This window comes from Rhinatrema bivittatum, chromosome 6, assembly GCF_901001135.1.
Source record: "Rhinatrema bivittatum chromosome 6, aRhiBiv1.1, whole genome shotgun sequence".
NCBI lineage: Eukaryota > Metazoa > Chordata > Amphibia > Gymnophiona > Rhinatrematidae > Rhinatrema > Rhinatrema bivittatum.
In genome coordinates, this window is record NC_042620.1 from 13079474 (window position 1) to 13107110 (window position 27637).

The 27637-nt window shown below is 52.0% G+C and overlaps 1 protein-coding gene across 1 annotated transcript in view; it reads right to left on the reverse strand.

Moving 5' to 3' along the window:
• CTDSP1 (CTD small phosphatase 1) overlaps positions 1-27637 on the reverse strand; it is an 89412-nt gene that overhangs the window by 26842 nt on the left and 34933 nt on the right. The window contains exons 2-3 of the mRNA XM_029605056.1: positions 12712-12860; positions 6021-6122 (exon numbers count right to left, since the gene is read on the reverse strand). Coding sequence (XP_029460916.1) covers positions 6021-6122; positions 12712-12860 — 251 coding nt within the window. The remainder of the gene's footprint in view (positions 1-6020; positions 6123-12711; positions 12861-27637) is intronic.

Sequence of the window (27637 nt, forward strand, 5' to 3'; positions counted from 1 at the left end):
ACAGGGAGATAAAGTGACTCACCCAGGGTCACACAGAGAGTCAGTGACAGAGCTGGGATTAGAGCTGAGGCACAGGAAGATAAAGTGACTCACCCCAGGGTCACACAGAGAGTCAGTGACAGAGCTGGGATTAGAACTGAGGCACAGGGAGATAAAGTGACTCACCCAGGGTAACACAGAGAGTCAGTGACAGAGCTGGGATTAGAGCTGAGGCACAGGGAGATAAAGTGACTCACCCCAGGGTCACACAGAGAGTCAGTGACAGAGCTGGGATTAGAGCTGAGGCACAGGGAGATAAAGTGACTCACCCCAGGGTAACACAGAGAGTCAGTGACAGAGCTGGGATTAGAACTGAGGCACAGGGAGATAAAGTGACTCACCCCAGAGTCACACAGAGAGTCAGTGACAGAGCTGGGATTAGAACTGAGGCACAGGGAGATAAAGTGACTCACCCCAGGGTCACACAGAGAGTCAGTGACAGAGCTGGGATTAGAGCTGAGGCACAGGGAGATAAAGTGACTCACCCCAGGGTCACACAGAGAGTCAGTGACAGAGCTGGGATTAGAACTGAGGCACAGGGAGATAAAGTGACTCACCCCAGGGTCACACAGAGAGTCAGTGACAGAGCTGGGATTAGAACTGAGGCACAGGGGGATAAAGTGACTCACCCCAGGGTCACACAGAGAGTCAGTGACAGAGCTGGGATTAGAACTGAGGCACAGGGAGATAAAGTGACTCACCCCAGGGTCACACAGAGAGTCAGTGACAGAGCTGGGATTAGAACTGAGGCACAGGGAGATAAAGTGACTCACCCCAGGGTCACACAGAGAGTCAGTGACAGAGCTGGGATTAGAACTGAGGCACAGGGAGATAAAGTGACTCACCCCAGGGTCACACAGAGAGTCAGTGACAGAGCTGGGATTAGAGCTGAGGCACAGGGAGATAACGTGACTCACCCCAGGGTCACACAGAGAGTCAGTGACAGAGCTGGGATTAGAGCTGAGGCACAGGGGGATAAAGTGACTCACCCCAGGGTCACACAGAGAGTCAGTGACAGAGCTGGGATTAGAGCTGAGGCACAGGGGGATAAAGTGACTCACCCCAGGGTCACACAGAGAGTCAGTGGCAGGGCTGGGATTAGAACTGAGGCACAGGGGGATAAAGTGACTCACCCCAGGGTCACACAGAGAGTCAGTGGCAGAGCTGGGATTAGAACTGAGGCACAGGGGGATAAAGTGACTCACCCCAGGGTCACACAGAGAGTCAGTGGCAGAGCTGGGATTAGAACTGAGGCACAGGGAGAGAAAGTGACTCACCCCAGGGTCACACAGAGAGTCAGTGGCAGAGCTGGGATTAGAGCTGAGGCACAGGGGGATAAAGTGACTCACCCCAGGGTCACACAGAGAGTCAGTGGCAGAGCTGGGATTAGAGCTGAGGCACAGGGAGATAAAGTGACTCACCCCAGGGTCACACAGAGAGTCAGTGACAGAGCTGGGATTAGAACTGAGGCACAGGGAGATAAAGTGACTCACCCCAGGGTCACACAGAGAGTCAGTGACAGAGCTGGGATTAGAACTGAGGCACAGGGAGATAAAGTGACTCACCCCAGGGTCACACAGAGAGTCAGTGACAGAGCTGGGATTAGATCTGAGGCACAGGGAGATAAAGTGACTCACCCCAGGGTCACACAGAGTCAGTGGCAGAGCTGGGATTAGAGCTGAGGCACAGGGAGATAAAGTGACTCACCCCAGGGTCACACAGAGAGTCAGTGACAGAGCTGGGATTAGAACTGAGGCACGGGGAGATAAAGTGACTCACCCCAGGGTCACACAGAGAGTCAGTGACAGAGCTGGGATTAGAACTGAGGCACAGGGAGATAAAGTGACTCACCCTAGGGTCACACAGAGAGTCAGTGACAGAGCTGGGATTAGAGCTGAGGCACAGGGAGATAAAGTGACTCACCCCAGGGTCACACAGAGAGTCAGTGACATAGCTGGGATTAGAACTGAGGCACAGGGAGATAAAGTGACTCACCCCAGGGTCACACAGAGAGTCAGTGACAGAGCTGGGATTAGAACTGAGGCACAGGGAGATAAAGTGACTCACCCCAGGGTCACACAGAGAGTCAGTGACAGAGCTGGGATTAGAACTGAGGCACAGGGGGATAAAGTGACTCACCCCAGGGTCACACAGAGAGTCAGTGACAGAGCTGGGATTAGAACTGAGGCACAGGGGAGATAAAGTGACTCACCCAGGGTCACACAGAGAGTCAGTGACAGAGCTGGGATTAGAACTGAGGCACAGGGAGATAAAGTGACTCACCCCAGGGTCACACAGAGAGTCAGTGACAGAGCTGGGATTAGAACTGAGGCACAGGGAGATAAAGTGACTCACCCCAGGGTCACACAGAGAGTCAGTGACAGAGCTGGGATTAGAGCTGAGGCACAGGGAGATAAAGTGACTCACCCCAGGGTCACACAGAGAGTCAGTGGCAGAGCTGGGGATTAGAACTGAGGCACAGGGGGATAAAGTGACTCACCCCAGGGTCACACAGAGAGTCAGTGGCAGAGCTGGGATTAGAACTGAGGCACAGGGGGATAAAGTGACTCACCCAGGGTCACACAGAGAGTCAGTGGCAGAGCTGGGATTAGAACTGAGGCACAGGGGAGATAAAGTGACTCACCCCAGGGTCACACAGAGAGTCAGTGACAGAGCTGGGATTAGAACTGAGGCACAGGGGATAAAGTGACTCACCCAGGGTCACACAGAGAGTCAGTGACAGAGCTGGGATTAGAAGCTGAGGCACAGGGGAGATAAAGTGACTCACCCAGGGTCACACAGAGAGTCAGTGACAGAGCTGGGATTAGAACTGAGGCACAGGGGGATAAAGTGACTCACCCAGGGTCACACAGAGAGTCAGTGACAGAGCGGGGATTAGAACTGAGGCACAGGGGAGATAAAGTGACTCACCCCAGGGTCACACAGAGAGTCAGTGACAGAGCTGGGATTAGAAGCTGAGGCACAGGGAGATAAAGTGACTCACCCAGGGTCACACAGAGAGTCAGTGACAGAGCTGGGATTAGAACTGAGGCACAGGGGGATAAAGTGACTCACCCCAGGGTCACACAGAGAGTCAGTGACAGAGCTGGGATTAGAGCTGAGGCACGGGGAGATAAAGTGACTCACCCCAGGGTCACACAGAGAGTCAGTGACAGAGCTGGGATTAGAGCTGAGGCACGGGGAGATAAAGTGACTCACCCCAGGGTCACACAGAGAGTCAGTGACAGAGCTGGGATTAGAACTGAGGCACGGGGAGATAAAGTGACTCACCCAGGGTCACACAGAGAGTCAGTGACAGAGCTGGGATTAGAACTGAGGCACAGGGAGATAAAGTGACTCACCCTAGGGTCACACAGAGAGTCAGTGACAGAGCTGGGATTAGAGCTGAGGCACAGGGAGATAAAGTGACTCACCCCAGGGTCAGACAGAGAGTCAGTGACAGAGCTGGGATTAGAACTGAGGCACAGGGAGATAAAGTGACTCACCCCAGGGTCACACAGAGAGTCAGTGACAGAGCTGGGATTAGAACTGAGGCACAGGGAGATAAAGTGACTCACCCCAGGGTCACACAGAGAGTCAGTGACAGAGCTGGGATTAGAACTGAGGCACAGGGGGATAAAGTGACTCACCCAGGGTCACACAGAGAGTCAGTGACAGAGCTGGGATTAGAACTGAGGCACAGGGAGATAAAGTGACTCACCCCAGGATCACACAGAGAGTCAGTGACAGAGCTGGGATTAGAACTGAGGCACAGGGAGATAAAGTGACTCACCCCAGGGTCACACAGAGAGTCAGTGACAGAGCTGGGATTAGAACTGAGGCACAGGGAGATAAAGTGACTCACCCCAGGGTCACACAGAGAGCCAGTGACAGAGCTGGGATTAGAGCTGAGCACAGGGAGATAAAGTGACTCACCCCAGGGTCACACAGAGAGTCAGTGACAGAGCTGGGATTAGAGCTGAGGCACAGGGGGATAAAGTGACTCACCCCAGGGTCACACAGAGAGTCAGTGGCAGAGCTGGGATTAGAACTGAGGCACAGGGGGATAAAGTGATTCACCCCAGGGTCACACAGAGAGTCAGTGGCAGAGCTGGGATTAGAACTGAGGCACAGGGGGATAAAGTGACTCACCCCAGGGTCACACAGAGAGTCAGTGGCAGAGCTGGGATTAGAACTGAGGCACAGGGAGAGAAAGTGACTCACCCCAGGGTCACACAGAGAGTCAGTGGCAGAGCTGGGATTAGAACTGAGGCACAGGGAGATAAAGTGACTCACCCCAGGGTCACACAGAGAGTCAGTGGCAGAGCTGGGATTAGAGCTGAGGCACAGGGGGATAAAGTGACTCACCCCAGGGTCACACAGAGAGTCAGTGGCAGAGCTGGGATTAGAGCTGAGGCACAGGGAGATAAAGTGACTCACCCCAGGGTCACACAGAGAGTCAGTGGCAGAGCTGGGATTAGAGCTGAGGCACAGGGGGATAAAGTGACTCACCCCAGGGTCACACAGAGAGTCAGTGGCAGAGCTGGGATTAGAGCTGAGGCACAGGGAGAGAAAGTGACTCACCCCAGGGTCACACAGAGAGTCAGTGACAGAGCTGGGATTAGAGCTGAGGCACAGGGAGAGAAAGTGACTCACCCCAGGGTCACACAGAGAGTCAGTGGCAGAGCTGGGATTAGAGCTGAGGCACAGGGGGATAAAGTGACTCACCCCAGGGTCACACAGAGAGTCAGTGGCAGAGCTGGGATTAGAGCTGAGGCACAGGGAGATAAAGTGACTCACCCCAGGGTCACACAGAGAGTCAGTGACAGAGCTGGGATTAGAACTGAGGCACAGGGAGATAAAGTGACTCACCCCAGGGTCACACAGAGAGTCAGTGACAGAGCTGGAATTAGAGCTGAGGCACAGGAAGATAAAGTGACTCACCCCAGGGTCACACAGAGAGTCAGTGACAGAGCTGGGATTAGAACTGAGGCACAGGGAGATAAAGTGACTCACCCCAGGGTCACACAGAGAGTCAGTGGCAGAGCTGGGATTAGAGCTGAGGCACAGGGGGATAAAGTGACTCACCCCAGGGTCACAGAGAGTCAGTGGCAGAGCTGGGATTAGAGCTGAGGCACAGGGAGATAAAGTGACTCACCCCAGGGTCACACAGAGAGTAAGTGGCAGAGCTGGGATTAGAGCTGAGGCACAGGGAGATAAAGTGACTCACCCCAGGGTCACACAGAGAGTCAGTGGCAGAGCTGGGATTAGAGCTGAGGCACAGGGAGATAAAGGGACTCACCCCAGGGTCACACAGAGAGTCAGTGACAGAGCTGGGATTAGAGCTGAGGCACAGGGAGAGAAAGTGACTCACAGGGAGTCAGAGAGAGCCAGGAATCCTGGGCTTATGTCCCAGACCCTCTCTGATCTTCAGCCTCCTGTACCTGGGCCTTCCTGCTCTCCTGGCTGCTGTGGGAGTGACTGAGCCGGGAGCAGGATCCTGAATGGTGGGCAGGGACGGTGCGAGGGTATTAGGTGGCCCAGGCGATCCTTCTGCCTCGTGCCGATGCCCCCCCATGACACCACTCCGCCACTCCCCGGTCTCGCCCCGACTCCTACCTCATTCGCGCCGCCGGCTGTGCGCTTCTCAGGGCCGTGAGCAGGTTGGGCGCGGCTCGCGGTGCGATGAATCTTTATTGCTTCTTTGCCGCGAGCGGGAGCCCAATCTGCTCTTCTGCGCCCCCTACTGGTTGGTGCCATAGACGACCCCCCCTGAGTTTGCCTAACGGACGCTCTGGCTCTGATGGTGGGAGAGCTGGGCAAATACCAGCGCAGCCAAGGCCAAGGCGGACATTGGGGAATGAGAGGCTACAGTGAAGGGGAGGCAGACACGGGAAGGGGAGAGAGGAGGGAAGAAAAGAGGCAAGGGGAAGGGAGAGGAGCAGCCCCTGGCACAGAAAGCAGGGAGGGGAGATAATGACCTTGAATGAGCTGTGAACTAAGGTTTCGTCCAGGTCGATGACCACACACATCTTGCCCTCATCCTGCGCCTTCACCTCTGGCAGGAGGTGCTTCACGCCAGCCTAAGACACAAGGAAACTGCAATCAGGGGCCACGCCACGTCCGGATCCGCATTCATTCACTGGTCCAAGCTTTTAAGGAAAGTGTGAGCCCAGCTGTGGCCAGAGGAACACTTCTGCCAAAGCAAGGCCCTGCCTGCAGCCCTCCCATTACCAGCGACGCTCCTCACAATCGGGCCGATACAGTACAGTGCGCTCCGGCAGAGCGCACTGTTAGCCGGCAATTGGACGCGCTGGCTTTACCTCTTATTCAATAAGGGGTAATAGCGCGTCCAAAATACGCTTCCAACCCCCCCGAACCTAATAGCGCCCGCAACGTGCAAATGCACGTTGCGGGCGCTATTAGGTATTCCCGCGCGATACAGAAAGTAAAATGTGCAGCCAAGCCGCACATTTTACTTTCAGAAATTAGCGCCTACCCAAAGGGTAGGCTCTAATTTAAATAAATTAAGATACTGAATCGCGCGCACAGGAGAGTGGCCTGTGCGCCCGCCCGCTCTCCCGCGATTTTACTGTATCGGCCCAAATGAAAGAAAGACAGAGGTGTAGATGCAGCACAGGGGTAGGGAAGAGGTGATACAGCACAGGCACGCACACACACACACACACACACACACACACACACCCTGTCCTACTGCAGGGGTAGGGAAGAGGTGATACAGCACACACACGCACACACACACACACACACACACACACACACCCTGTCCTACCGCAGGGGTAGGGAAGAGGTGATTCAGCACACACACACACACACACACACCCTGTCCTACTGCAGGGGTAGGGAAGAGGTGATACAGCACACACACGCACACACACACACACACACACGCACACACACCCTGTCCTACCGCAGGGGTAGGGAAGAGGTGATTCAGCACACACACACACACACGCACACACACACACACACACACACACCCTGTCCCTACCGCAGGGGTAGGGAAGAGGTGATACAGCACACACACACACACGCACACCACACACACAACACACAGCCCAGTCCTACTGCAGGGGTAGGGGAAGAGGGTGATACAGCACACACACCACCACGCACACACGCCACCACACACACCCTGTCTACCGCAGGGGTAGGGAAGAGGTGATACAGCAGGCTACACACACACGACACTACCACTCGACACACACACACACACACACACACACCCAGTCCTACCGCAGGGGTAGGGAAGAGGTGATACAGCACACACACACACACACACACACACCCCTGTCCTACACGCAGGGGTAGGGAAGAGGTGATACAGCACACACACCACACACACACACACACGCAACACACACACACACACACACACACACCCTGTCCTACTGCAGGGGTAGGGAAGAGGTGATACAGCACACACACACACACCACACACACACCACCCTGTCCTACCGCAGGGGTAGGGAAGAGGTGATACAGCACACACACTCGCACCCCCAGCACATACACACACACCCAGTCCTACTGCAGGGTAGGGAAGGGAAGAAGCGATACAGCAATGGCACGCGCACACACACACACACACACCCACACCACACCCCTGTCCTACCGCAGGGGTAGGGAAGAGGTGATACAGCACACACAAACGCACACACACACACCACCACACACACACCCAGTCCTACTGCAGGGGTAGGGAAGAAGCGATACAGCACACCACACCACACACACACACACACGCACACGCACCACACACCTGTCCTACCGCAGGGGTAGGGAAGAGGTGATACAGCACACACACACACACACCACACACACACACACACACACACCCTGTCCTACCGCAGGGTAGGGAAGAGGTGATACAGCACACACACACACACACGCACACACCACACACACACACCAGTCCTACTGCAGGGGTAGGGAAGAGGTGATACAGCACACACACACACACACACACACACACACACACCCTGTCCTACCGCAGCGGTAGGGAAGAGGTGATACAGCACACACACACACACACACACACACGCACACACACACACACACACCCAGTCCTACTGCAGGGGTAGGGAAGAGGTGATACACACACACACACACACACACACACACACACACACACCCTGTCCTACTGCAGGGGTAGGGAAGAGGTGATACAGCACACACACACACAACACCCACACACACCACGCACCAACACGCACACACGCACACACCCTGTCCTACCGCAGGGGTAGGGAAGAGGTGATACAGCACACACACACACACACGCACACACACACACACACACACACCCAGTCCCTACTGCAGGGGTAGGGAAGAGGGTGATACAGCACACACACACACACACACACACACACGCACACACACACCCTGTCCTACCGCAGGGGTAGGGAAGAGGTGATACAGCACACACACACACACACACACGCACACACGCACACACACACACACCCTGTCCTACCGCAGGGGTAGGGAAGAGGTGATACAGCACACACACACACACACACACACACACACACCCAGTCCTACTGCAGGGGTAGGGAAGAGGTGATACAGCACACACACACACACACACACACACACCCTGTCCTACCGCAGGGGTAGGGAAGAGGTGATACAGCGCACACACACACACACACACGCACACACACACACACCCAGTCCTACTGCAGGGGTAGGGAAGAGGTGATACAGCACACACACACACACACACACACACACACACGCACACACACACACACACACCCTGTCCTACTGCAGGGGTAGGGAAGAGGTGATACAGCACACACACACACACACACACACACACACCCTGTCCTACCGCAGGGGTAGGGAAGAGGTGATACAGCACACACACACACACACACACACACACGCACACACACACACACCCAGTCCTACTGCAGGGTTAGGGAAGGGAAGAAGCGATACAGCAATGGCACGCGCACACACACACACACAAACACACACACACACACCCTGTCCTACCGCAGGGGTAGGGAAGAGGTGATACAGCACACACACGCACACACACACACACACACACACACACACACCCAGTCCTACTGCAGGGGTAGGGAAGAAGCGATACAGCAATGGCACGCGCACACACACACACACACACCTTGCTTCAAATGCAGGGGAATGAAGAAAAGAGGATTTATATTCAGACAACAACAAAGGATTGAATTGCAAAGTCTGGGTAAACAAATAAGCGTGGGAGTAACTTGCTTATTGCGGTGGTTACTACCCCTAACTAATTAAGCTTGAATCTTCACTTTGAATGCATACCCAGCGCAGCTCACTGCTTCACCGGCAGGGGGGGAATGAAGAAATAGGATTTACATCCAGCCAACATCTAACAAGGCATTGATCTGAGCAGCATGAGTATACAAACATCAGGGTAACTTGCTCGATATGATGGTTACTACTCCCAAACATTAAGCCTTGTACTTCACTTTGATGCAGCTCCAACACTGCTCTCTGCATCAATGGTGGGGGTGGAAGGGAATTAGAATCAAAAAAGTTACCAATAAGGGCCCTGTACCCAGTGGTCGGAGAAATATGAGAAAATAAGTGTGAAGCTTGCTGGGCAGGCTGGATGGGCCTATTGGTCTTCTTCTGCCGTCATTTCTATGTTTCTATATTAAGGTGGAGTTGCAGAAATCCCCTGCTTATCCCTGGGATGAGCAGCTTGGACTCTCTCTACCCCTTGGGATCCTGCCAGGTTCTTGTGACCTGGATTGGCCACTGTTGGACCCAGGATGCTGGGCTTGATGGCCCCTTGCTCTGACCCAGCATGGCAAGCCTTATAACGAGGGGTAGTTTAGGAGAAGCCATTTCCCTGGGTAAACCGGCTGTCGGCAGGCTGCCCACCCTCTACGTGGGTAAAACGTGAGCACGGGGAAAAGCAGGCGGGATCGGGGGAGGCAGAAAGTACCCAGGGACTTTGCAACTACCCGCCCGGTTCTGGGAACTGCCTCCCGGCACGAGTAACAGCCCCTCTCTCCAGTCACCGTCCCCCCAGGAAAACGTGGCGTGCAGCGGAGGTGTCTCTGGCGTCTTTCGGGTCACCTCCCTCTCAGCAGAGCGCCGAGGCCTCTCCCTGTCAGGGTCCTTCAGCACGGCCCCACCCTTAAATAACATTTCCGTCAGCACTGAAGACTTGTTGGAAAGTTCCAGACTGTGCTTTCCGTCTCCCAGCGCGGGATTCTCTGTGGCCTCTGGGCCTTCACGTCCGAGCGTGCCAAGGGCAGCGAGACACGGGAGGGTGGTCGAGGTCTCCAAAACGCCTCCAGGCCTTGGAGTTTCACCCGCACCGGCCTGTAAATCTGCTTCTGCCATTCAGCGTTTCAAAGCCGGCTCTGGATCTCCGGGGGATCTGAGTGGGACAGCGGGGGGGGGGGGGGGGGGCGGGGATCCTTGTAATGAGCTGTCGAGAACCCCAGAATCCGACATCTAGTGCTGCCGGAAAACCACCCCCTCCAGTCCTCCGTCCGAGGCCCACTCCGCACGAAGGCTGTCTCACCTGACCACGCCACGCGCCCTGCAGAAACGCAAAACCTCTTTCCCGTGTCTCCTTCTAGTTTGCCACTTCGATCAGACGCAGCCCAGGCGGCCTGCAGTTAACTTGGTTTGTCTGCGGTTTTTCCCCAAGCAGCCGGATTTGACTCAGGAGTTCAGCCCAGATGCTGAGCCCAGGAGTTCAGCCCCTCTGCTGATCCTGACACTGACGTAGCACCAGCGGGGTTTTTTTTCCAAGTTCGCCGTACAGTTTCACCTCTGGCAAACAGCCGACACTCTCATGAGGGCTATGGTCAGACTTCTCCTACAGACCCGAAGCCACGGCGGCGCAACCTGGATACCAGCGCGCAGAGAGTCCGCTTACGTGAAAGGCGAGGGGGGGCCGATTGCACCCGCCCTTCTCGGGAGAATCAGCGCAAAGACCTTTCTGGTTATCAGCAAGTCCCAGACGTCTGCGTTTCCCAGCGCAGCCTACATTTTACAAAACTGCCGCGACGTCGTTTAAACTCTTAACCTCGGATTCTGGTCCGTGGTCTGAGGCGTCGTTAAAAAATTTACGAGCAGTCCCCCCCGACTGCCGAGATCTTCTCAACGGGGTTTTACTCGCCCTACCTTGTGTTCCACGCGCCCGCCTAACACCAACACGAGACTCTGCCTTCTCGGCCGCGGCACCCGTCTTCTGCGACTCCTTACCTAGGCGACTCCGAAGGACCGACTGTGTTAGGAAACGCAGACTTCTTCTAAAAAAGCTTCTTGTCAAAGCAAGTGGTTTACTAAGATTCGCAGCTTTGACTTTTTCTATATAACCTGGCAGCTTGAGATTTTATATGACTTTTATGTTTTTTATATTCGTATTTATTATGAATGTTTTTTTTATTTTGTTTGTACATCGCTTAGGCCTTATTTGTGTTAAGCAATTGATGAATTTGCTAAATGAAAAATGGAATGAATGGGACTGGCAGAGATAGGAGGGGGGGTCCGTGCTGGAGCTGCCGGGGGGTAAGAAGGCATTTGAAGTGTCCGCGGCTGCGAGCCCAGGCGGGAGGCATGCCGGGACGTCAGGGCTGCCGGGAGGGCTGGGGAGGGGGGGGTTATTCCTGCAGACCAGGTGGGGTTGGCACGAGGGAACCGCCGGCTTGGGGCCGGGGAGGGGTGGCTCTTTAAAGGGAGAGGGCCTCGCTGAGCTTCAGCACTGACCAGCTGCCCGATGCCGGCATTTCCAGCTGCCTCCTCCTCCTGCGCCGGTCAGAATCTGCTTGGCTCACTCGGAAAGCTCAGCCTTTTCATCACAAACTCTCTTGGGGAGAGCGCACAGGGAGTGCGCACAGGGAGTGCGCACTCAGATTCCCACTTTACCTTTACAGGGTTTGTTCTTTCAGGAAGGTGGCCTGCACGGCTGGGGCTTTAGGATTACAAGGTCTGCAGCAGTGATCTGACGAGGCCCCTTTGGCGGACGGAGTCCTCTTGTTTCATGCTCTTGTGCAGCAATGTTTGCTTTATTGGCACTGAAATGTTCTGGCGATATTTGGCACTGGGGCTTCCTCTCTCAGAAGACCACACTTCACCCCTGTTTTCTCACAGATGGGTCGCACTGTTTCTATGTGTAATGTGCGGGTGTGACAGGCAGCGTGCTGCGAGTATCGGGTATCACACGTACGCGTGCTGTGGTGCAGAGGTGCACAACACCAGTCCTCAGGGGTCACAGGAGATACAAACTGAGCTAATTATCCTGCTCTCTGCAGTAAAAAATAAGCAAACCGATCTCATGAACGTCCTGAAAACCAGACCTTCTCGTCACCCTCCAGCACTGGAATTTATGCATCCTTGGGTTAGTGAGATGTGTGTGTGTGTGTGTGTGTGTGTGTGTGCGTGAGCAGATACACGCGTGCATGTGGAAAAGCGCATCTGCATCCCTTGCCTAGCCACACTGCAGACCTGGGAGAGCTGCACTAAGGCTTCCGTGTTAGCATCTCTTTACCCCGCATTTGCGTGGCCGTTTCTCCTCACTCCCCTCCTACCCTGCACCTCCCCCCCTCCCCACCCCACTTCCATGCCTCACTTAGGATACTGAGGCAGAGCAAAGTCTCATGCAAAACAGAAAGCCCCACCTACCTTGGGGACTGTTCCATTTTCCTCCACCAGCAGGGGGGCGTTGTTATTGACGGGGATGGATTCTGAGTCATCGTGACACAAACAGCAGAAGAGAGAATGGAAGATACTGCGGTTCCTGGGCTTCTTGGCGGGAGATGGGTTCTGAGCACCTGCAGAGGGGAAATGGTGGAAGGATTAACGCGTATCCCGGCTTCCTGCAAAAGAATCCCATCCAAGAATGCGCCACAGCTGTCCCACACCATAGTCACTCCATGGTGGTCCCACTCCAGATGGAATGGGTTACACCCAAGATCAGGCCTCAGTTATCCCCCGTAATTCACCCAAAACTACTCAAGAACAATCTTAGCCTATAGTGGAACTTCCTCACCCAAACTACGGGAAAGGAACATCAGCCAGAGTTACTGCATGGCTACAGCATCCTACAGAAGACAAACTGCGCCCAAGGGTACTCCATGGCTGGCTCGCACTAGGGAAGAAGAAACTCTTCTAAAAGTTACTCTACAGGAAAAACTCATCCAAGAGTACTCGCTGGCTGCTGCAGATAATAGGAGAGGAGCTTCACCCAAGGATCCTGCACAGCTGTCCCACCCTACAGGAGAGGAGCCTCACCCAAGGATCCTGCACAGCTGTCCCACCCTACAGGAGAGGAGCCTCACCCAAGGAAACTGGACAGCTGTCCCACCCTACAGGAGAGGAGCCTCACCCAAGGATCCTGCACAGCTGTCCCACGTTACAGGAGAGGAGCCTCACCCAAGGATCCTGCACAGCTGTCCCACCCTACAGGAGAGGAGCCTCACCCAAGGATCCTGCACAGCTGTCCCACGTTACAGGAGAGGAGCCTCACCCAAGGATCCTGCACAGCTGTCCCACCCTACAGGAGAGGAGCCTCACCCAAGGATCCAGCATGGATTCCACCCTACAGGAGAGGAGCCTCAGCCAAGGATCCTGCACAGCTGTCCCACCCTACAGGAGAGGAGCCTTCACCCAAGGATCCTGCACAGCTGTCCCACCCTACAGGAGAGGAGCCTCACCCAAGGATCCTGCACAGCTGTCCCACCCTACAGGAGAGGAGCCTCACCCAAGGATCCAGCATGGATTCCACCCTACAGGAGAGGAGCCTCAGCCAAGGATCCTGCACAGCTGTCCCACCCTACAGGAGAGGAGCCTTCACCCAAGGATCCTGCACAGCTGTCCCACCCTACAGGAGAGGAGCCTCACCCAAGGATCCTGCACAGCTGTCCCACCCCTACAGGAGAGGAGCCTCACCCAAGGATACTGCCACAGCTGTCCCACCTGACAGGAGAGGAGCCTCACCCAAGGATACACAGTGTCCCACCCTACAGGAGAGGGAGCCCACCCTACAGGAGAGGAGCCTCACCCAAGGATCCTGCACAGCTGTCTCACCCTACAGGAGAGGAGCCTCACCCAAGGATACTGCACAGCTGTCTCACCCTACAGGAGAGGAGCCTCACCCAAGGATACTGCACAGCTGTCCCACCCTACAGGAGAGGAGCCTCACCCAAGGATCCTGCACAGCTGTCCCACACTACAGGAGAGGAGCCTCACCCAAGGATCCTGCACAGCTGTCCCACACTACAGGAGAGGAGCCTCACCCAAGGATCCTGCACAGCTGTCCCACCCTACAGGAGAGGAACCTCACCCAAGGATCCTGCACAGCTGTCCCACCCTACAGGAGAGGAGCCTCACCCAAGGATACTGCACAGCTGTCCCACCCTACAGGAGAGGAGCCTCACCCAAGGATCCTGCACAGCTGTCCCAACCTACAGAAGAGGAGCCTCACCCAAGGATACTGCACAGCTGTCCCACCCTACAGGAGAGGAACCTCACCCAAGGATCCTGCACAGCTCTCTCACCCTACAGGAGAGGAACCTCACCCAAGGATACTGCACAGCTGTCTCACCCTACAGGAGAGGAGCCTCACCCAAGGATCCTGCACAGCTGTCCCACCCTACAGGAGAGGAGCCTCACCCAAGGATCCTGCACAGCTGTCCCACCCTACAGGAGAGGAGCCTCACCCAAGGATCCTGCACAGCTGTCCCACCCTACAGGAGAGGAGCCTCACCCAAGGATCCTGCACAGCTGCCCTCTGCTACAGGAGAGGAGCTGCACCAAAGTGGATTGCCTTCACGTAGTCCTTCAGCTGTCTCACAGTATCGGAGAGACAGTTACCGCCCGGCTGCCCCATCCTCCCAGCTCTGAATACAGGGGAGAGGGGCAGAAGTTTCGGTCTTTGAAACCTGACTGCAGATTGCTTTTCTAGCTGCAGTGCGGCTGTGCTAGTTAGGCAGTTATACAGCACTAGCAGGCTATCCAGCCAGGGTGTATGCGACCCGCTGAATGTACCCAGCTATCTTAAAGTTAGCCGGTTATGTACAACTGTTTAGGGCAGCCCCGCGCCCCGACCAGGGTTAGCCGCAGAAGATAAAGGACTAACTCCCCTCTGCTCCAGAACGCCCCCGTCTAATCCAGCTGAATTCTTGAATTTAATCAGATGAGGGCTGAATTTAGCTGGGTAAAGCCATTTAGACAGATAACTAAAATATACCCACTGTTAATGAAAGATGTAGGAGATCCCCTGAAAAGAGTTAAGCGAAAGACATTGGCCACGAAGAATCTAATAAAGATTCATCAAAGCTTTTTTCAGAGACTAAGGAAGGGCAATTCTCCGTGTGTAACCACCCAAGGAAGTGGTCGCAAGCTGTTATACTCCTGGCACTACCCGCCTGCTAGATTATCTCAAATTAGGGGCCACCTTCCTCCTGACAGCTGTTGGTTTTTCTCATTTGGTGGACATCCCGGTGATCCAGATACCCTGGTCAGAAATTATCTCATGGATGCACAAATATCTGGGATCTACCGTCTGGGGGAATATTACCCGACCGCGAGAGGCAGGATTAAACTAGACATCGAGACATTAGCTCAGAGGTCAGGAACCTATGGCTCGGGAGCCAGATATGGCTCTTTTGATGGCTGCATCTGGCTCGCAGACAAATCTTTAATAAAAAAGTAAAAATCTAACAAAATCCCCCACCCTCCTGACCCCCCCAAGACCTGCCAAAAGTCCCTGGTGGTCCAGCGGGGGTCCAGGAGTGGTCCGGGAGCGATCTCCTGGACTTGGGCTGTCGGCTGCCAGTAGTCAAAATGGCGCCGACGGCCCTTTGCCCTCACAATGTCACTGGGGTCGACCAATGGCGGTGGTAGCCCCTGTGACGTAGTAAGGGCAAAGGGCCGTCGACGCCATTTTGATTACTGGCAGCCGACGGCCCTTTGCCCTTACTATGTCACAGGGGCTACCGCCGCCATTGGTCGACCCCAGTGACATAGTGAGGGCAAAGGGCCGTCGGCGCCATTTTGACTACTGGCAGCCGACAGCCCAAGTCCAGGAGATCGCTCCCGGACCCCCGCTGGACCACCAGAGACTTTGGCAGGTCTTGGGGGGATCAGGAGGGTGGGGGTTGTAGTAAATTAATTTTGGAGGTCTTGGGGGACGTCATGAGGGGGGGGGGTTGTAGTAAATTAATTTTGGAGGTCTTGGGGGGAGTCAGGAGGGTGGGGGATTTTGTTAGATTTTTACTTTTTTATTAAAGATTTGTCTGCGAGCCCTGGACCCCCGCTGGATCACCAGGAACTTTAGGCAGGTCTTGGGGGGGGGGGGGGTGTTAGGAGGATGGGGGGTTGTAGTAAATTAATTTGGCAAGTCTTGGGGGCATCAGGAGAGTAGGGGGTTGTAGTAAGTATGGCTCTCACGGAATTACATTTTAAAATATGTGGTGAGGTCACGTGATGTGGTGAGCAAGGGCGGACGTGGAGGACAGAGCTCCGGGTGCCCCAGTCTCCTGTTTTTTGAGCCGCGGCTTTAAATCTCGCCCATTACCTTTCTGTGCCCCCCTGGTCAGCGGGGTACATGTCCATTACCAACTACATGCAAAGATCTTCCCCGGGGATGCCGTTAAAAACCGGGAAAAAAGACAAAGAAAAGCCGAAAGCGAGTGAAGCTAAGATGGCGGCTTCACCGGGGCCGCGTCCCAGCGGGGATATCTCCCTAGCTATGACGGACCAAATCAAGAACATCCTTATGGAAGCCCTGGACTTAAAGCTTGCAGCGATATCGGCACAAATATCAGAGGTGCACTCGACGCTGGCGGACATCAACCCAAGATTTGAACGGGTGGAAGGGAGAGTTAGCCTTCTGGAGGACGACAATCTGGCTCTCACCTCGAAGCTGCACGCGTTGGAAAAGCAAGTTACCAGCCAAGCCTCTAAACTGGATGACCTCGAAAATCGGGCAAGGAGGTCGAACATTCGGATCTTGGGTCTGCCGGAGACTTTAATTGAAAGGAACCTAGGCTCCTTTCTAGAATCCTGGCTCCCAGACGCGTTGCATATACCGGAGCTGGGTGCTGATTTCAAGATCGAAAGAGCACATCGCCTAGGTCAGCGGAAGGAGGGAGATACTAGGCCATGACTTGTGATCGCAAAAATTCTCAATTTTGCTCACAAGCAAATAATTCTCCAGGCGTTCCGGAAAACTCCCGATTTAACTTACGATGCCAAATCAATCAAGATCTTCCAGGATTATTCGGCTCAAGTGTCGGGTCAAAGGAGAGGCTTCTCACCATATTGTTCGCAGCTATTTGACAAACAAGTGAAATTCTCCCTTCAGTTTCCTGCCCGCTTGAAAATCTGGCATGGCAATCAGACGGTGTTTTGTGAGACGCCCGCGGAAGCTCAGACCTTCATAACTACGCACTTGCAATGATCTTCACTAGTTCGGTGGCCATTTTGGGAGTTCGTGTTCTGGTTGGCCCTGTATGATCTGCCGTGGAACCAGGAGATGGAGGAAGGACAGTGATGGCATCCGAACAATGTCTACCCGACAGTCAGTGCACCCGCCAGAGACGGATAAGTACATTTCCCAGTCGGCTTAAGTGGTTACCGTCTCCACGTACTGTGTAACCTCATCGTTGGCAGCTTGTTGATTTTGTTTTTGATTTTGGTGCGGCCTGACGCGAATTAGAGTGCACATCAGATAATGGTTTGCGATGGGCCAGACGCCTGGGTTGAGGATGCGAATTTCACCCACAGCGGGATGGAGACTTCCATGTTTCAATGGTTAGGTGGCCTGCCGTGTGGACGCCTATCTATGTGGGCCTGTGCGGGGCTGAACCGTGATTTTGGGCTACCTGACAGACCTGGGGTTTGCGCGGCATGTCGGGGAAGTACCAGGAATATGACTCACCCTACTAGGGAACAGCTGTGTACTTTCTTTTGATATAATTGGCGGGTTATTCGCCATGGGACTGTGGCACCTGGCCACATCTATACGTGATCTCCAATCCCTTACGAGGGATTTTTTGATGTGTTGGACTTTACTGTTGTGGGTTTTGTTTCAATTATTGATGGTTATGGTTGGAGGGTTCGGGTGGGGGATGGGGGAAAGGGGGAAGGGAGGGGGGCAGGGGGGGAGGGGGGGACGGGTGAAGTTGGGGAGTGAGTGGAAGCACGAATGCTATTCTAGGTATGAATGGAGAGATAGCTTGTCTGCATGTGTAGGCTTTTCGGTAGCTGATCATGAAGCTAACCGGGAGCTGGAGATTTTCCAGGAGACCTGTTGGTGTCCACTATGGACAGGGACTTTAACAACTGTAGGGAGCTCTGCTGTCCTCAAGTTAGAACCCAGACTGGGCCTTCACTTTAGTACTGATGGCTGACCGAATTCGGGTTATATCCTGGAATGTTAACGGTCTGGGATCCCCAGTTAAGCGTTACAAAGTGTTACAGCAACTTAAGAAACACCACCCTACCATAGCCTGCATTCAGGAATCCCATCTTTCGGCCAAGGAAAGTGGTAAACTGCAGCGTAATTGGGTAGGAGCCTGCCACTTTTCGCCTGCGCAGGGGAAGAAGGGGGGGGTGGCTATCCTTATACACAAGGATGTTTCCTTTCAGATATCTAACTCAGTGACCGACTCTGAGGGACGGTTCATACTCATCTCGGGTACTCTGCAAGGAACCCTAGTTACGATTTGCTGTTTATATGCCCCGAATACTTATTCACATGACTTTTTTACATATGTGCTCTCTCAATTGGTGGAACATGCTAAGGGCTATGTGTTGGTCACTGGGGATTTTAATATGGTTGCGGATCCTACCTTAGATAAGTCCCCTGAGGGACGGCCCTCTCCGAGTTACGCATGCCGGGGCGCCCCTTTTTTGTGTTCGGAATTTTCTCTTTTGGATTCTTGGCGTACTCTTAACCCGACTGGGAGGGATTACACACATATATCAAGGGCACACGCGACCATGTCCCGTATTGATTATATTTTGGTTCCCGCAAAGGGCTTTCATAGCCTTCAGACTGCGGCCATAGGCCCACAAGCTATTTCAGATCACGCGTTGCTCTGGGTAGACCTGCAATTTCAAGCTAGGGACCCGGGGGAGAAATTTTGGAGGTTTCCCAGTTTTCTCCGGGACGATAAAGCGTTTAAGACCTTCCTCTGGCAAAAATGGGACGACTATGCTAAACACAATAAACAACATGAGGGGGATCCGCAACTGTATTGGGAGGCAGCTAAAGCGGTACTCCGGGGGGAAGTTATTTCCTACATAGCATCCCGACAGCGAAAGTTGAATGCTAGGGTTTTACAACTGGAGGGACAATTAGACGGCATAAAAAAGGAAATGGCAGGGGGTCAGACATCTATGCTTCGGAAGACGTATTTCAGTGTCCTGAATGAGCTTAATACACTGCTGCATCAGCGGGCACAGAGAGTGTTTCAGGCGGGAGAAAGGGATTTTTTTCGCTTTGGAAATAAAGCAGGAAAACACTTAGCGAATTTAGTTCGCTCGTATAGGGGGAAAACGTTTATCCCGGCTATGACATCCACCGCCGGGCGTAAGGTCTCCTCTAAAAAAGACATCTGCGAAGTGTTTAGACACTTCTATGAAGACCTATACAAGGCAGAGGTAACTGGAGAGGGACAGGAAGAGGAGAGTTTTTTTCAGGGTTTACAGCTTCCATCTTTATCCCGCTCGCAGCTGGATTTCCTCAATCGGCCAGTGTTGTCTTTGGAAGTCTTGAGTGCTATCGCAACGAGTAAACCTGCGAAAGCGCCGGGCCCGGATGGATTCTCCTTTGATTTTTATAGGATGCTTCGTTTCCATCTTTCTGAGCCTCTGACTAAGTTTTACAATTCGGCCATTGAGTTGAACAAATTACCTAGCCATTTTAACACAGCCCACATTACGGTCCTGCCGAAACCGGGTAAAGATCCGTTATTGCCGGGTTCGTACAGACCCATTTCTTTACTCAACTGTGATTTGAAAATTTTGGCTGATAGGATGGGGCACCTCTTACCCCACCTTATTTCAACTGCGCAAGTGGGCTTTGTTAAAAATAGACCGGCTTGTGGCCATATTGTTCGGCTTCTGTCAGCCATGTCCTCAACCCTTTCACTGGATTTACCGGCCCTAGCTATAGGGTTTGATTCCGAAAAGGCCTTCGATAGAGTGGCCTGGCCCTATCTGTTTTCTGTCCTCCCACGGTATGGGATACGGGGCAACTTCCTTACCTATCTAACTTTACTTTATTCGCAACCCCTCTCTTACATTGTGGCAAATGGAACCAAATCCGGAGCGGTTCACATAGGGCGGGGGGTACGGCAGGGATGTCCCTTATCTCCCCTACTTTATATTTTAGCTATCGACCCCTTATTGAGAAAAATAGTCTCCACGCCAGAAATAACAGGTTTTGGTGAGGGGGATCATATGTTTAAAGTTGCTGCCTTCGCGGACGATGTCATGAACTATTTAGGTATTAAAATACCAGTAAATTTCCCAGACTTCTATAAGGTTAATATCGACCCGCTGTTGCGGGCCACTACTCAGCTCCTGTCTAAGTGGCAGGGATTCCCCATTTCTATGACCGGCAGGATTCAACTGGTTAAAATGATGGTTTTGCCCAAATGGCTATATGTAATGCAAATGGCACCATTATGGCTTACTGCTAGAGACTTGACCCAACTCCATAGTGTATTGCGGAAATTTATATGGCAGGGAAAGAAAGCCCGTATCGCACTTAATGTTTTGATGCAACCTGGGGATAAGGGAGGCCTTAACTGCCCCAATTTTCGCATATATAACCTTGCTTGCCTCTTACGGCACATACGGGATATTGTGGGCGGTACGTCCTTTTACACGCCAATATCTGCTTTGTCGCAGTGGTGGGCATACCCTTCTCTGAATCCCCTTTTGCAGATACCACGGGATGGGATACGGGCTGAGGTTCGGCTCCAGCCCTTTTTAGGGGCATGCCGCAAGGCTTGGGCATATTTGTGTGGCAAGGTTGGCCTTACCAATATACTGACTCCTTGCTTGACAATCTGTGATAACCAGCTTTTTCCCCCTGCGGGAGCTCCCTCGACGTTCCACAGGTGGAAGGGTAAGGGCTTAGTGTGGGTGCATCAGTGTTATGATAGAAATACGGGCCAGTTACAACAGTTTTCTTCACTGCAGGCTGCTTTTCAGTTGCCAACCCAAGATGCTTATGCCTTCATACAGTTGCGCAGCTTTTTGTGGCAAAGGAAAAAGGAGGTAGGGCCTTCTGCCGCCTTTTGGGCCTTATATGATTTAATTTTCCCCTCTACGGGAAAAAAACCCCGGATTGCACACTTCTGCAGGGCTCTCCCTAGGCATTTTATGTGGGACACGTTTACGGGAGTCTATCAGAAATGGGCACAGTGGGAGCCGTTTGCCCTCACCAGACTGGAATTTATTCAGTGCTTTATACTTATCCCCCAGTATTCAGACTGCGTGCTGCATAGAGAAACCTGTTATAAATTCTTGAGACGAGTCTATATTGGCAAAGACAGGGCCCACACCATGGGCATTGCAGATTCTCCGGACTGCTCTAGATGTGCTCTGTCCCCGGGATCGCTAGAGCATTTCTTTTGGGATTGCCCGGCGGTCCAGATTTTCTGGAGGGATGTCCGGCTGACTTGTTGCTCTTTGCTGAATAGGTCCCTCCCCACATGTCCCATGCTGTGGCTCTTTGGTGTTCTCCCTGCCTCCGATAGGGGGGCTTTCTGATGCCCACCTACGGTTTATTTGGAAGGCCAGTTTGGTGGGGAAGCGTTTAATACTACTACATTGGGTGTCCGAGCTGGTTCCCCTGCATGAACATTGGTTCCGGAATCTGGTCAAGCTATTTGGCTTGGAATACCACTGTAGTCAAGGATTCTGTGATAAAAAACGGAAAGACTTTCAGCTCACTTGGCTCCCAATGCAGACCTACCTCACTCCCTCCACACTTTGACGGGTCTGGAATTTGACTGCTCGGTATGGGACTCAGGGTGTCTCTCTTATGGGTTGATCTGTTTCCTATATCACGGCATTCTTCCTGCCGGGGCCTGTACTCTCTCTGGCGGCTTTAAAAGCCGGTGCTACCACTCACGGGGAAGGGGGGAAGGGGGGGGGGGCAAAGGGGGGAAGTAGGGAGGGGGCGGGTTTTACAGAGGGAAGGCATTGTAAGGTGTTCAGATATTTTGGTTTCTGGTTGCTTGTCTTGTAGAGTACTAGGGAGGCTGTTATGTTGTGTTGTTTTTATGCTTATTCTGCTTTTTGTACAATCTGTAACCTTGTTTACACCTGAATTTGTATTGGGCTGATCTTACTGTTTGCCTCTCTGGGGTTTGTTCAAAAGTTCTCAATAAAAACATTATACAAAAAAAAAAAAAAAATATGTGGTGTTCCTGGCTCTCTCAGCCTAAAAGGTTCCCGACCCCTGCGTTAGCTGCTCCTGCCTGCCACCAAAATCACCCACCTCCCTCTCTGAGGCTTCCTGGCTGCGCCTGTTATGGGCGTATAGACAAAGGAGATTATTACATTCAGTGCTACAGATTTCTGTTTACGACTTTCCAAACTCTGGGGAAGTGACCTCAGTATTTGCTCACACGCATGATATGGATGACAGCTGATATTGTAGAGTGCAGTCGCTCTAGGGACTGTATCTATATCTATCTAATGTAGATTAGACACCAGGAAATGTCCAAGTTAAACCTTTATTTGCGTGGCGACATATATTTGTACGTATGCCCAACTCAGACCGAGTTTCGCCCCACCAGGGGCTGCCTCAGGGGCTAAAATTGACAAATAAATAAACAAAATGAACAATACAAGACATACATGAATAAAACCCACATATATAAAAATCGTAAATAATGTCCGAAAGTCGGTAACACATAAATAAATAAGAACATAAAATAAAAAAACAACAATTTAAATCATGAACAAAACACTGGAGTAAAGAATGACATCATGAATACAATATGATAGCGTGAGCTTGAGCCCTAAGCAGGTGGCCATGGCCCACCTGTGGCTCCGTCACTGTTCTGGATTATGAACTGCTTAAAAGACATGTTGCGGCTTTTAATGCGGCTGCAACGTGACGGAAAAGGGGAAAAGCATGCAGAGGGTAAACTTGCTGGTGCGGCGGTTACTGCCCTTAGCAGAAGGCATGGGGATTACTACCCTTAACCAATAGGCTCTGATGGCAGGGGAGAAAATGGGGAATGGGATTCAGACCACAACCAAGGGGCCCCGACTCCTACGGACTGGGCTACTGATATGAAGATGTAAGGGAAAAGGCACAGGACGGCTTCTGTGGCCGAGGCCATAAGCAAAGCTCGTCAAGCAGCACTGCCTGGACTTTCAGGAAGGCTCCTCACCCAGTAAAAAACGTTGCCAGCTGAAATGTTTATGGGTTATCTGCATGGAGCGAAGCTTGGCGGGCAGACGTGTCTGCCATCATTACCCTGGTTCTCGGTTTCTATGAACGTAAACCTGACTGGCCGCTGCTCCCGGTGACCCAGTGCGTGTTAATGCCCTCTGTAACAATCCCTGCTTAGACTTCTGTACAGCTGGACGACGAGAGCCGCGTAATATACCGTGAATGTAGTTAATCGCGAGCTTCCCTACGCGTCTCTACGCTTTCTGCTAATTACTTACCGCTTTCACTCTTCTTGGATTTTAATATTTATAGCTCTTATGAGGCAGCCACCCTGCGCCGTGCTAGTGTAACCTGTACGTGTGACGTGCCAAGTAACGGCCTGATTTAATCCAGGTTATATCTAATTAAGCTTCATGACAGATCTGTTTTACCAATTACATAAGAACATAAGAAACTGCCATGCTGAGTCAGACCAAGGGTCCCTCAAGCCCAGCATCCTGTTTCCAACAGTGGCCAATCCAGGCCACAAGAACCTGGCAAGTACCCAAACACTAAGAAGTTCCCATGCTACTGATGCAATTAATAGCAGTGGCTATTCCCTAAGTAAATTTGATTAACAGCCGTTAATGGACTTCTCCTCCAAGAACTTATCCAAACCTTTTTTTAACCCAGCTACACTAACTGCACTAACCACATCCTCTGGCAACAAATTCCAGAGTTTAATTGTGCGTTGAGTAAAAAAGAACTTTCTCCGATTAGTTTTAAATGTGCTACTTGCTAACTTCATGGAGTGCCCCCTAGTCTTTCTATTATCCGAAAGATTAAATAACCGATTCACATCTACCCGTTCTAGACCTCTCATGATTTTAAACACCTCTATCATATCCCCCCTCAGTCGTCTCTTCTCCAAGCTGAACAGCCCTAACCTCTTCAGCCTTTCCTCATAGGGGAGCTGTTCCATCCCCTTTATCATTTTGGTAGCCCTTCTCTGTACCTTCTCCATCGCAATTATATCTTTTTTGAGATGCGGCGACCAGAATTGTACACAGTATTCAAGTTGCGGTCTCACCATGGAGCGATACAGAGGCATTATGACATTTTCTGTTTTATTAACCATTCCCTTTCTAATAATTCCTAACATTCTGTTTGCTTTTTTGACTGCTGCAGCACACTGAGCCGACGATTTCAATGTGTTATCCACTATGATGCTTAGATCTCTTTCTTGGGTTGTAGCTCCTAATATGGAACCTAACATTGTGTAACTATAGCATGGGTTATTTTTCCCTACATGCATCACCTTGCACTTATCCACATTAAATTTCATTTGCCATTTGGATGCCCAATTTTCCAGTCTCACAAGGTCTTCCTGCAATTTATCACAATCTGCTCGTGATTTAACTACTCTGAACAATTTTGTATCATCTGCAAATTTGATTATCTCACTCGTCGTATTTCTTTCCAGATCATTTATAAATATATTGAACAGTAAGGGTCCCAACACAGATCCCTGAGGCACTGCACTGTCCACTCCCTTCCACTGAGAAAATTGCCCATTCAATCCTCCTCTCTGTTTCCTGTCTTTTAGCCAGTTTGTGATCCACGAAAGGACATCGCCACCTATCCCATGACTTTTTACTTTTCCTAGAAGCCTCTCATGAGGAACTTTGTCAAACGCCTTCTGAAAATCCAAGTATACTATATCTACCGGTTCACCTTTATCCACATGTTTATTAACTCCTTCAAAAAAGTGAAGCAGATTTGTGAGGCAAGACTTGCCCTGGGTAAAGCCATGCTGACTTTGTTCCATTAAACCATGTCTTTCTATATGTTCTGTGATTTTGATGTTTAGAACACTTTCCACTATTTTTCCTGGTTATTGTCATTTCTGTTTTACACAGAAATTTTTCTAGTTTTTTTTCCACAGAATTTTTTCCACAGAATTTATACTAATTTTTGATTACTCTCTTAGTGTACTTATATCGGGAAACAAAAAACTCCATATTATAGAAGAATAAATGGTATTTCTGGTGAAATGGTGATTGCAGTCATGTAAAACATTAGCGTTTACTGCTCCATTAAATAAAGGCAGGCGTCAGTCCCAGAGAGGGCAGGGGTGCATGCTTGGCTCTAAAGGCACAAACAGGACTGTACTCATCCAGCACGTCCTCACCATGCACGTCAGAAACAGGACCTGCTCACCCAGGGAGTGAACCACGCTGGCCCCTGCTAGGTCAGGACACTCAGAGCAGAATGCTAGGGGCTTAGGGTCCATGAGTAGCTCTTTCTGCCTCTCGGGGCCACACTCAGCTCTCTGAACTTGGACACCGAGGGTGGGGGGCTGGGTGAATGCACATGGCTATCTGTGCTTGGATGCTGGGGCCACACTCAGCTCTCTCTGATCTTCGATGCTGGGGAGTGCAACACTCAGCTCTGATCTTGGACACCAGGGGCCACACTCAACTCTCTGATCTTGGATGCTGGAGCCACACTCCACTCTCTGATCTTGGACACCAGGGGCCACACTCAGCTCTCTGATCTTGGATACTGGAACCACACTCCACTCTCTGATCTTGGACACCAGGGGCCACACTCAGCTCTCTGATCTTGGATACTGGAGCCACACTCCACTCTCTGATCTTGGACACCAGGGGCCACACTCAGCTCTCTGATCTTGAATGCTGGAGCCACACTCCACTCTCTGATCTTGGACACCAAGGGCCACATTCAGCTCTCTGATCTTGAATGCTGGAGGCACACTCCACTCTCTGATCTTGGACACCAGAGGCCACATTCAGCTCTCTGATCTTGGATGCTGGAGCCACACTCCACTCTCTGATCTTGGACACCAGGGACCACACTCAGCTCTCTGATCTTGGATGCTGGAGCCACACTCTGCTCTTGGACACCAGGGGCCACACTCAGCTCTCTGATCTTGGATGCTGGAGCCACACTTCGCTCTCCGATCTTGGACACCAGGGGCCACACTCAGCTCTCTGATCTTGGATGCTGGAGCCACACTCCGCTCTCCGATCTTGGTCACCAGGGGCCACTCTCAGCTCTCTGATCTTGGACACCAGGGGCCACTCCCAGCTCTCTGATCTTGGACACCAGGGGCCACTCTCAGCTCTCTGATCTTGGACACCAGGGGCCACATTCAGCTCTCTGATCTTGGATGCTGGAGCCACACTCAGCTCTCTGATCTTGGACACCAGGGGCCACTCTCAGCTCTCTGATCTTGGGCACCAGGGGCCACTCTCAGCTCTCTGATCTTGGACACCAGGGGCCACTCCCAGATCTCTGATCTTGGACACCAGGGGCCACACTCAGCTCTCTGATCTTGGACACCAGCAGCCACACTCAGCTCTCTGATCTTGGACACCAGGGGCCACTCTCAGCTCTCTGATCTTGGATGCTGGAGCCACACTCAGCTCTCTGATCTTGGATGCTGGAGCCACACTCAGCTCTCTGTGTGCAGACACCACATTACGTGGTCACATCTTCCAGCCAGCTTATTCATTAAGAGGTGAGATTCTGGGGCATGAAACAGTTTCTGATACCCGGGCTGTGCTGGGGAAGGCTGAGTGTTACAGCCTCGTTGCACTGCCCACTCAGAGGGGATTTTTAGCCTGCCTTGCCTAATGATGCTTGAGGCAGCTTACAGCATTATACGTCCCTGCCCCAGAGAGCTTACAATCTAAGCGGATACTCGAGGCAAGGGGAGATAAAGTTGTTATGATACCTGAAGTTATATTTTTATACTGCTTTCCTCATATCAAAGTCTGACCTCAAGTGGCTTCCATCAAACAAGGTACTACAATACTCAATACATCAGTAAAATACAGTAATCTTAACACCTCCGTACATCAGTAGCATAATAACACAGCTAACACTTTAGAACATGGTCCACGCTCGCTAGCGAGGAACAGGAGCTACCCAGGATTCAGAAGGCTGGACACTGCTCACTTCTTACCAGGCACTTACTCACCTCATACCCCCAGTCTGCCCCCACCCTCCCCCGCTAATCAACATGTAGTGATTCGTTGAGTTTATTATGTTTTGAATATGTTCTTACTTTAATGTTTTTAATGAGGTTTTTTATGTTTTCTTGATATTTTATGTTTCTATTCTGGATGTATTTTTTTAAAATTCGACTAGGAATTTACATAGGCGGAATGGAAA